The 12238-nt window shown below is 38.1% G+C and overlaps 1 protein-coding gene across 1 annotated transcript in view; it reads right to left on the reverse strand.

Annotated features, from left to right (window-relative positions):
• The window catches only part of LOC139218567 (ras-specific guanine nucleotide-releasing factor RalGPS1-like), an 89245-nt gene that overhangs the window by 19163 nt on the left and 57844 nt on the right, over positions 1–12238 (reverse strand). The window contains exons 9-11 of the mRNA XM_070850189.1: positions 3299–3436; positions 2101–2194; positions 1025–1092 (exon numbers count right to left, since the gene is read on the reverse strand). Coding sequence (XP_070706290.1) covers positions 1025–1092; positions 2101–2194; positions 3299–3436 — 300 coding nt within the window. The remainder of the gene's footprint in view (positions 1–1024; positions 1093–2100; positions 2195–3298; positions 3437–12238) is intronic.

Here is a 12238-nt window from a genome sequence, read left to right on the forward strand (position 1 = left end):
CAGAGAGTGTTCATTGCAACCTTGTCACCTCCATGATGACTTCAGAGAACACCAAGAGGTGAAGGAGGATGGAAAATAAGAGGGAAATGACACAGACAGAGAAGAACAGTTTGGTTGTTTGTGTTGACAGTTGATTATGATAACCTTTTGTAATCTCATCAAACCTTCTTGTATAAGACATTGAAACCAGCTTCAATGATTTCCATCACACACATTTAAATCCAAATTACTCAAATCCAAACATTTAAACTTTGGTCTTAGTATGCATGTTTTACTGTAAAAATGCCATTTTCCAAAGCCCCCCAAAACTATTTCCCACATGAACTGACATTGCTGTATATATAAACCCCCTGCCTCTTCTTTTTGTGACTGAGCCAAGCCAGTGTGTTATCAATCTTCAAATTAGCTATTTAGCCATCAGAGATTGTGCTATCGTGCCTCCCTTCCATCACCCTACCAGTTACTCTTTGTTCTCTCCTCTCCCATAACTTTTTTTTTTTTCAAATAAATATCTCAGTCTAGTTTGGTAGCCTTCATCCAGCAACACACTGGAGACAGAAGCAATGCAAAGCTATTCACGAAAGAAGTGCATTTCTCTGTGCCAGTTCTCTCTGTCTGTCTGTATGAATGTGTGTGAGAGAGAGCAAGAGAGACGAGCAGACACATAGACAGAGAGACAGAGTGACTGGCACTTCTCTTTGGGACAGCCAGGCTACTGCTCACTCCAGAATTGAAATATGATGATGCTTCGTGGTGCCTCTGCCTCCTGTGTGTCCCCGGCTTCAGTGAACTGTGTTAGAGAATGTATGTGGAGTTGACGGAGTAGAGGGCATTAGTATTAGAACCTACATCACTGCGGTTTGCAAACAGATGAGTGGACATTTACTATTTGAAATGAAAGAAACGCAACTGAAATCTCCCTTTAGCGCACAGGCATGGGACAGATATCATAAGAAGAGAATATTGCCATGTATTCTTCAGCAGGAAAGGACAGACCACTGTAGCCCTACCATATTTGTCTTACCTGCCAGGTCTTCTTTAGAAGAAGCGATGCGAGGGGAACTATTGCCAGGTTCAATCTTCAGAGACAGTCTGCAACACAAATGGTTTCTGTCAGATTCAAGAATTCATTGCTGCTCACTGATTAGCTGATAATTACTACTGTCCAGACAGAAATACATCACACACTGTCTGTGGTGATATCTATTCCAGCAGTCTGTTATCTGTTGATGTAAAAATTGGATTAAGGAAATGGAATGTATAGCTTAGTAACCTGAATGAAAGAAATGCACAGCTATAAAGTGACTGTGTTAAGAATGCAATCGAAACTAATAATAATAATAATAATAATAATTTACCCATACAGTACAGAAGACATAGCCACTTTGTACCAGTTGTATGCTGCATGTTAAGTTTTGTTCAATAAGTCTATTTAATTGAGTAAGCATGTGTTTTCTTGTTAATTTTTTCAGTTGAGAGAAGCAGAATGTCATTTCTTCTTTCAAAAGTAACATAATCTTGCTTCAAGTCTACCAATCTAGATCCAACTCTTCACTCATTTCAAAACTACATTTATCATCTAAATAAAAACGTCTTAATTATGACTCATTAATATGCATAATGCATTATTTGAGCGTGTTTTATGTCCCACCCAAAAATGCAGTCTGATAAAGACTAGACTAAGAAATAATAGACCAAGTACAACCAGAGCCCCTCCCTGAGAATGAGGGGCTACTTCCAAACCGTTGTAAGCTGTGGCAAAAGCCAAACCTATTTCTGAGCTGAGGATCTGAGATGCTGTCTGAGAAAGTCATCAGTGCCTGCTGGATGAAGGAACTCCCTGTGGAGAAAGATAAAACAAGCTGCCTGTCGTTTTCCATCCTGCTTCCTGTGCACTGACCCCCATCACGCCCACCTCCATGTTTCCATGTCTCCATAGAGAAAATCGTGCATTGTGACCAAAGTGGACAGAATTTTTGTGAATTTCTTCGCAATAGAAAGAGTTCACCCTTTTGAGTAAAGGTACACATAAAATTTCATGACTATACTGTCAACACGTACTACTACCCCTGCAGTGCCATTCACTGAGATGAAACTTACTTGAAGTTGTCATCCTCTACAAACTTCTGGAGCTCCTCTATGTAACGAACTGACAACAGATACTTCTGGACATGTGGCAGGGTCACCAAGTAATCTGAAGAAAAAATGGTTGGAAGAAGTCATTTTAAATAAAACACTTAATCTGACACTCAATGTATACTATGTACACGACTTATTGTAAACCATTTTAAAGGAAGCACATTAAATTAAAATATGAGAAAATATGAAAAAAAACAAGAATCTATGAACTATTTATGAACTATGAATTTTTTTTTTTATTTGTCAGAAGGTTAAATAAACACTCCAGTCTAAAAAAATTTAATTTTCTGGCAATTATTTCATGGTTCAGGCATTAAAGGGTTAAGAAAGGTCCTAAGAAAAGTCTATGTCGGATTCATGACGCCCCCCTCTGAGCCTGGTTCTGTTCGAGGTTTCTTCCTGTTAAAGGGGAGTTCTTCCTGCCACTGTTGCTCAATATAATATCTGATGCTTGCTCATGTGGGGATTCTTGAATCCTTAATTTTGAATTCCTGAATCGTTGGGTCTCTCTAATTAAAGACTTTGGTCTAGACCTGCTCTTTATGGAAAGAGTCTTGAGATAACGTAGTTATGAATTGATTGATTGACGTGTTTTTAAACTGCAGAATTATTCACACCTCTGTTCTTCTCTGTTCTAATCATGAATCCCATTGTCTATTGTTGAAGGCTGTGTCAGTTGGCAGTAGTCATAATTTCTATAGGTGAACGCCCTGCATGTCAACACTATGTGCTGAAGTGTGCTCGAGTGTGCGCAGAATCTGTTCTTACTTTAGAACAAATCCCACATAAGAAAACATTAGTGAATGTCAGAAACTGCACAATATCTTCTTAAGAATGGCTGGTAAATGGGGTCCAGTGCCCCTAGATTAGCCTGACATCTAGTCTGTCCCAGGCTCATTAAAGTGCATTTAACCACTACAATATTGGCTTCCTATCTTTAAACATAGAAACATTAATGGAAACAGTTAAAGAATTTCAGTAAATCGCCTCACATCATGTCACAAGCCTTGTTTTACATTTTGAAACCCACTTATTTTTCCACAGTTAAAATACTGTCTTTTAAATGTATAACCAAATGTTATCATGTGATCGAAATCCAGCACTAGCATTACCACTAGCAATGAAGTGTCTAATGTAGATGCTGTAGTTTGTTTCTTACCATAGTTACATGACATCTGCAAGTCAGAGATGACCCTCAGAAGGTTGTTCATCTGATTGGTTCGCTGCTCTGTCTCTATGATACTGTCTGATGCAGGATACGCTGAGTCAATGTAAATCATGTCCAACAGGTAGATCCCTGAAAGAGATAACACAAGACAGTAAATCACTCAGTTAAACCCAGCACAGGACATAAGTGTTGGAAAGATGAGCTGACAGACACTGCCATACACACATATATATATATATATAATTGGATAACTGACTTACCAATAAAATAATAGCATTTATTTTACATTTTAGCATTTCCATCCACTCTTTCAATGGCCTGAGGCTACAAATCTCTTTTTATATTGTCCTTTATTCTTTGTGGAAGTAAAGAATATCATTTTTTTTACATGCAAAATACAACGCAACAGCTTATAGGCATTGTACCACTAGCTTTCCATTTATTCAGTTCATTTACAGCATGTATTCTCATCCCAAAGAGTTGTGATCATTTGTGAAAATCGAAAATTGAAAAGAAAGTGCACTTAGAATTTGAAAGAGTACAACTTCAGGTCTCTCCCCCACCACCTCTGCTATGCTTCAATTCTGCCTCCAAAGCACCTTGACACAGAAGGCTCTCATACACATGCAGGCTAACCATGGCAACTGAAGAAGCCGGATATACAGTGGCATCCACAACAGTACATAACTCTAACACTGCACATGACAAGCCAGTCACAGAGAAGCTGCGAGCCAGCCTGCTGTGGAAGCCCTGGGTAGTGGGCAAGACCACAGGGGTGCCCGCTGCTGGCAGGAAATCTCCACGTTGTTCTCCTTCAATGGCCCAGATTTTCCCCTCCCATATGATTTCAGAAAACCTATCTCCTATATTTATTAGAAATAAGCTAGTATCGCTCTTGTATGCCATTATGTTTTTTAAATTGCAAGCTTATTTCACATATTTGTCAGCTGTGTATTTGGCAGCCCGCTTTGAGGCTCCTACTCACTGCTCGCTGGTGATTTCTCCACTGTTATCCAAGAGTTTCAATTCCTCTCATTTTTACCCCCTCATGATGAAATTTCAAAAATGTATCCACTGTATTTATTAGAAATAAGCTAGTATCATTGCTGTTTGTGATTTTATTCTTTAAATTACAAACTTATTCCACATATTTCTCAGTTTTGTCTAAACAGAGAAGCAGTGTGTGCACGAGCCGTGATTGCCACAGAGACTTCTCCACTTACATTCATACCTGGAAATGATGACAGAGAAGGTGAGGGGAGAGTGTACTAAAGAGGTGGTGATGTCCTATTGTTGTGCACTGCTCTCCGACAATACAGCCAAGACAATACAGCATCATCAATTTTACGACATATGCGCATCATTTAGAAAACGCATCGTAAATACACAAATGTAAATGTCTGTAAATTTAGACAAAACAAACAAAAAATACATAAATCAGACTTCAGTAACTTAATGAGTCAAACTATAGAAACAAAAAGTCTGTCCAAGCCAAATTCAGCAGTTTTTAGTTCCTCTGGAAACACCTCTTTCTTTCTTTTTTCTCTCTTTCTGTATATCCAGTGAGTTTCTGTACTTGTTGTGTCTGAACTTGCAGCATGCTTGCATATTTGCAGCATGTTTGCTGAATGTTGACAAGTGCAACATAATAAATAATTCTCTACTGTACATGATAAAATAAGAACAAAAAATAATTGTCAAATGTATATATGAAATTCAGGACCACTGGTAGTCGCTGTAGAGCACCAGCACCTCAGACTGAAACATATGTGCACAAGACAAACAACTACTAATGAGATAAATGGAATAAAGAGACCCTTTCATGAACAAAGTAAAGTGACAAAGTGAGTACACTAGGCATGCAAATTTGAAGATGCACTGTGAGAATGTGCGCTCCACATGCACACTACAGACCAGTGTATGCACAGTTTTGGCTGAGATTGCTTGGATGAAATTGTAAGGTGGATATAAAATTCTAAGTGACATGAAGTGACATGACCAAATAATATAAAATTGTAAGATGGGCGTGATTGCTGATTTCACTGACTGTGCCATTATTCTGCAGTTCTGTAAAACGGCACTAAGAGCGAATGTATAATCTTGAATTGTTTAGTGATGAATTTGATCATTCGTGTTATTTACATTTGAGCCACCATCTCCCTGTAATGATCTTTTCATTTTATCCTGAATGGTGAAGCATTTTGTTGAGTCTGTTCCACTATAAGCTCTATAGATTAATCATTGGTCATCCATTTGATAATGATGTTTGAGATATCATGACCATGATGGTTAACAAGTACATTTCATCAATTAGTGGTAATGCTGCCACAAATAGCCACAGCCGTGTATAAATGAATGCTGTTGGAGAACCTCGCGATGTAACACAATCCGTTGACTTGCACTTCTTATGTGCTGTTCGTCTCATTGACAGATCTAACAGGCAGGTAGCAGGCTGAAATATTAACATAACAGATATTTAAGGGCGTTTCTGCATCCGTTAATAGCAAACTGAGAATGCATTCACACGTTTTCAGTAGCTGGCTGGAATGTGTCTTAAATCTCTCCTGGAGAGGTTTTGAACAATCAAATTTCAGTCCATCTCAAATTAATGCATTTACACTTACATTTACACAGCATAGCTATCCAATCTGGCACTGATACATTAAGTTACTCAGTGTAAATGGGTTTAAAATTCTATTGAATTTTTTCCTGTAATTGCCTTCATAATTCATTTGTTTTGTTGTCTGACTTTTACAAGAAATCTTTAGCTCTCAGCTTCTGACCTGACAGTTTCATTAATGTGCATCTATATATATCACGTCAGCAGTGTAAAAACCTGGCTGCCCAATTCCTGCTGTGTCATTAACAGTCAATTATTGGTGTTTAATGTCTGGCTGGTTCATTTCCATTCTCTTCAACTTTTAACAAGGTTTTGTTAAAAGTGAAAGTTTTGCCCACATTTTTTATGTTACAACACAATGCTGGCAGCTTTGTTTACAAGTTAAAAATCTTCTAATTTTGGGTCCCAGCGACTTTGCCGATCATTATAATAAATGGTGAAAATATATAAGATTGGTCAAGTGCTATTCATAGTGGCAGGGAAACACAAACAGATGGAAGAAAATACACACAAATCAAGTCTCAAAAGGGCACACAAAGACGTGGTGTCCATCTCACCATCAATACACTAGTAGTAGAGAGGTAGTATGTAACCTGCTGTATCTCGTAACCGCTGACTGTTCTGCCCATTTTTTTGTACAGGCTGTAACTGTCACTATTCTTACCATCATTAACACTTCATTAGACATAGGCTTCCCTTATCTTTTATATAGGCAACACTCTCCAGAACTTGGTATTGTGAATAACATTTGGTACCGTATCTGTAAAAAAACAAATTTTTGTTTTCTATCCAATAATCATATCCAATAAGGTGCACTTCTTAAAATTCTTAACTTACTTGATCCTTGAAGAAAACTGCTTTGTGGCCCTGCTGATGCGACTGATCATAACATCAGTATATTTCTACAGTCAGTTCCCCTGGGGGAATCTTCTCTAACTGTGTGCATGCAATTTGATCAATGAAGTGTAGCACAGGGAACAAGCCATTACACCTGCAGATTAGGTTTAGGATGATGCACCAAGCAGCCACCACCAAGATATGAAGCTGAAGCTCTTAAAGTGCCTTCGGATGTACAGACATGCTGAATCGTCCAGACTTATGGAAACAAGGAAAAACAGCCCTGCTGTCTTCCTTATAACATTTGCTAAGGATTTTATTGTACACAAGGCTACTAAAACCTGAAGTTAGTTTCACTAAACATTTAAAGGGAGGTAAGTGATGCTGAATCTTAACTGCAGTTTGTAGGGGACTGAGATCACAGAGCTTCTCTGGTAAAATAAGGCATTACCTCAGTTCTTCCTAAAGGCTGCTGCAGGCCTCATGTAGTGGTTACCACGCACCAAAGTACCTTAAAACAAATATCCAACAGTGCGTCATTAGGATTTAAGAGCAGGACTGCCACATGTCTCTTGAACTTTGTACATTTTAGTCTATGCATGTAATGACCACTGACCACAGACAATCACTGTCAGCTGTTGTTGGTTGGTCAGTTAATTCCTCATTAAATCATGATGTAAAATAGATAAAAGATACACATACACACACACACACACACACACACACACACACACACACACACACACACACACATATATATATACATATATATATACACACACACACACACACACATATATATACACACACATATATATACATACATACATATATGTGTGTGTGTGTGTGTGTGTGTATATATATATATATATATATATATATATATATATATATATATATATATATATATACACACATATATTGTTAGAATATCACACATATATTCTGTCCTTGACTCTCCAAGGACAAAAATACTGAAACTCATGTAGCCATGAAAGTAGTCTGGGTTAAATAGTGGTTTATTACTGGTTAATAGAATACCACCTATCTATTTTTATCTGCTGTTATGGAGAATTATAGATAACCAGCTCATGCTTTTGAAGACAGCAGTCACTTTAATACTGTAAAGCGCTTTATTGATCACGTCTGTCTGGGTCAAACTGATCACTGTAAGGATGATAATTATAACCGGATTTCTTTATTTCTCATGCAGATTATCATCTAATTAACATTTGAATATTTATTACATGAATATAAAGTAATGAAACAGCAGTTTCAATATAGTACAGCTGTTTCAAACAATTTTCAAACTACTATGCAAATCAAATTACAGAACTATGTCTAATTCGCAGTTTAATTACAGTACAGTACTGTATATAAAATATCTCTGTTCTTTTTATATATTGGATACGTCAGCAGTGTGGCTGAGTTAGGACATGGAAAAGGGGACAGACGTAGCATTTTATAGGGCTTTGGAAAAGACCAGAGGGCACAGGTGGACATGTTAGGGAATGTGCATTCATAAAAGTCACAGGACTCCAATAAACAACACACCCACACTGCACCTGTGCAGACTGGTCCAGTACAGCAAAAGCTTGGCATACAGGGTTTAACAGATGTATTAATTAATGTGATTAATCCATGGTGCTGTAACAGATTTACTGTCATACAGAGATCAGTCACATTGCCAATGAAGAAGAAAACAAAATATTGGGAAAAAATATTATTTAACTTTTCTGTACACGAAAAGAAAAACTTCAAATTTGAAGATAATGAGACCTGCCACATGAAATGAATGTCTCAGAAGTTTAAATAATTTCTTCACAGGGCATGCAATATACTGTATATTGTTATTTCAGAAAACGCCAATATGTAGCATGTCAGTGGTACAATGCAAGTTCTAGTTCCCGTTGCCTCTTATGACTACAGTGCCTATATGTCCACACGTTTTCAAGACATAAATAAAAGAAAGTGTGTGTTCAGAGGATGCAAGAACCATGATGACGAACATTTTTAGCCTCAGTGATTTCAAAATGTGCCGATAGTGTAAAACTAAAATTTGTGAAAAAGACAATAGTTGGACAACAGTCTCTGGATGAACCGGGTCTTGAATAACAAAGAAGGAATGTGCTCTTCTGAGGACAGGGTGTCATTATACGCCAGATTGTAAAGTTGACAGCATGAATGTCCTAATGATAAACCAAAATTGTCTGCAAATACAGACACAATAAGATTACAAGTTTTATTCTCACTGTCAGTACAATTTCAGACACCACTGCATTGTTGCAGACATGCATTGTTGAAAATATAGGTTTGAAGCCTAAATAAATGCTTCAGGTCGTGGTTAGGCCGTGACATGCAGCTGAGACTTGAGTCTGCACGGAGCCAGTACAGACAGCTGCATAGATCAAACTGACAGCATATCTGATGCGTGAGATGTGAGTAAGAAACATGTCTGACACGCTTGCAGTGTTGACAAAGTGTTAGTCAACACTGAGTAGACAAAGTAAGACTGCTCTCTTTTGAAATGTCCAACTGTAAATGACACACACACTCACACACGTTGAAATACTTGAGCTATGCAGTCAGAAACATCTTCAGTAGCACAAAGGAGCCATGCCCCACAGGGGGTCAGGCATTAGAGAGGTCAGAGGTCATAGGGCAGGGGTCAGGCAAGCTTGACCTGCTGCACACAGGCTGGGAGGAGCACCTGGGACTCAAACACACAACAGTTCACTGTATGTGTCACAGCTCTGCTCCTCAGCACTACTTTACTCTCGCAGACTCAGATCAACTGCCATCAGTCACTCAGCTGTTATTTCCTACATGCCCTTTACTTTTCAAGTCAGCTTCCTGAGGTGACTTCTTTTACCATGTTGCTGAGTGTGTGGTCCAGTGTTTTTCAAGAGCGTCCACAAAAATCAGTTCACACAGATTAAAATGAACTGGTTCATGTTTATACTTCACGATTTGGAACTGACATTTATTTCTTCTTTTTTTGTTTTTTTAAATGCGGGTAACTGGTCCTTACATGTTATAAGTTTGACTTGTGTGGAAAAACTATTGGCTCGTGGTCATACCCTTTTTTAATGATTTCTTGTGATTTCATTCACTTGAAGATATTTCCCAAAACTAATTGGATACTTCAACTTGATGTGTCTTTTAAAATTAGTTGCTGATGTGCTACTAGCTACCTGTGACAGTACCCACTCAAAGTGGTCACACACTTAATTTTAACATAACTTTAAGCCTTAATATCATTCAAACAAACGAAAGTGGAAAAAATCATCCCCTCGGTACAGTTGTCATAAATGGGGATATAAGCTACAGAGACCAAAATTGTTTTTTTGGTACCAGGTTGCAAACATGTTCATTTCTGTTATAAAGTTGGGCATTTTAACATAGGGGTCACCAGGGTTTAAGTCACTTTTGGAGACAGCCTTAAGCTGCCATTTGATGAACTGCAGTTTGGTTCTGGCTTCATTTCTCCTGGAGGTTGCTGCTTAGTGAAGACAGTTACGCAGATACGAAGAGTAAAAGGTAGAAAAATTAAGCCGAAACATTAAGTTATTAACAGAAAAATGTATCTGCACCATTTTAAATCTAAATATATTGCTTTGCTCATTTATCAAGCACTAGCTGCAAACTTTCTCTTGTGTTTGGAAAATTGTGATGGATATTTTACTGAAGGTGCAAATTCAGGCTGAGACATGCTCACACGAGCTGAATGTTTCAACATAGGCAAAACAGTTAACTCCTCCTGAAGTACTACAACTGCAACTGAGACTTTTTCCATTTTAGCAACTAGCAACCTGTCTGCTTACATGCTAGGATGCATAGTGTGTCTTGTAGCCTGCATAATTAACAGTGGCTTATAGTTTGAGCACACTGCTGTCAGCTTGATGAACTAATGGATGCAAACTTGGTTCTGGTTGTGCCTGAAATATGATAATTCTATATGATACTTGTAGAGTCTTTTTCTTTATGTATTTGTGTTTAGTTTGTTTTCAGCTCCTGGCCATACTGCATCAGTGTAGTTGGTACACTGCTGTCTGCAAAAAATGCAGTGTCAAATGTATGCAAATAACACAAGGCCCAAACTTCCTCCATGTTTAATTTGAATGCACTTTTATATATTTCCAATAGTGGGCTTTCAGTGTATCCTGCGCTACCAGTTTGATACTTTTTTGGCTATTAATGCTAATAAAGCCACTTCAAAACGCACAAGGATTTCTTTTAAACTCATTACCAATTTCAGGACATTGTCCAGAGATGAACTGAGGAACATTACATCTCTCCAACAACATGTGGGAAATTAAAATGTCACCATCAAACATTTAGAGAACAGAAGTTGGGAGTAGGGGAAAAGCAGATGGAGGTTTCATCATTGATGATTACACTTTACAAGATATGTGCAGACTACTGTACTGCCAAGATGTAAAACTTAACTGATGAGGGTACGGTATGATGGAAACCAGTTGTGGAAATATTGGGTAGCAATTCAGGCAGTATTTGGCAGCATTTGAAAACTTGATAATTTACTGTGCCTGTAATGGTGACAGAAATAAGACTATTAGTCTCAAGCCTCACTACTGGTTCACTAATCTAGGATGTTCATTGCACCTTATAGTAGCTAGTGTACAGTAGAATGTACTGATGTACAAAGTACTGAAAATGTTGCTTCTTTTATCTATCTTCTTAGCTGTTGAGATATATTGATGCAATTTCATAAAAGACATCAAGAAGGCAAATGAAACTTAAAATAAACTGTGCTTTCACGTATAGGAGAAGACATCATATTGCTTGAGGGTGTAAGAACTACAAATGCTTTCCTCACTCTATGCTACGAACCCTTCCGCTGTCTAATGCATTTTTCCTCCATGCTACACCCAAATCCCATTGAGATATACTGGCTGTCCATGATATCAGCTGTACTGGCAGCACCAGCCGAAATATTACATCTGCAAAACACAAAAAAAAATGCTTAACACAAACTTGAGATGATGTCATTCTGATGACACACGAGTGTGAGGTGTAATGTGTTTCAGCTGTGCTTGGTCTGCAGAGCTGTACAGCTTCGCTTCCTGTCTCCCTGCCTGTCTGACACACAGCAAAGCCCAGTCACAAGGCAATCGACTCATTTCACCATTGACAGACAGTATTTTTGCCAACACACAGTGCTGGTGGTCTGGTATTACTCATGCTACATTACTAGTGATTTCCAATGGATTGCTAGTGCACAGCAATCACACTTATGTTGTCTTTCATACTTATTGATATTCTTCAGTGACTTTTTTGCTCATCTGTTACTCAAAAATAGTTTATACTAGATATGACCCAGCCCCGGTAGAAAACCACCCACTTCTGAGCCAGATTCTGTCTGTAATTATTCATTACCAGGGAAACGGAGTTATGCCTTGAGAAATACAAAGTAATGGTCTTGATTTTTTTTTTGGCATGCCATGGTATAAGCG

The sequence above is a fragment of the Pempheris klunzingeri genome, chromosome 19 (genome assembly GCF_042242105.1).
Source record: "Pempheris klunzingeri isolate RE-2024b chromosome 19, fPemKlu1.hap1, whole genome shotgun sequence".
In the NCBI taxonomy this organism is placed as follows: Eukaryota; Metazoa; Chordata; class Actinopteri; order Acropomatiformes; family Pempheridae; genus Pempheris; species Pempheris klunzingeri.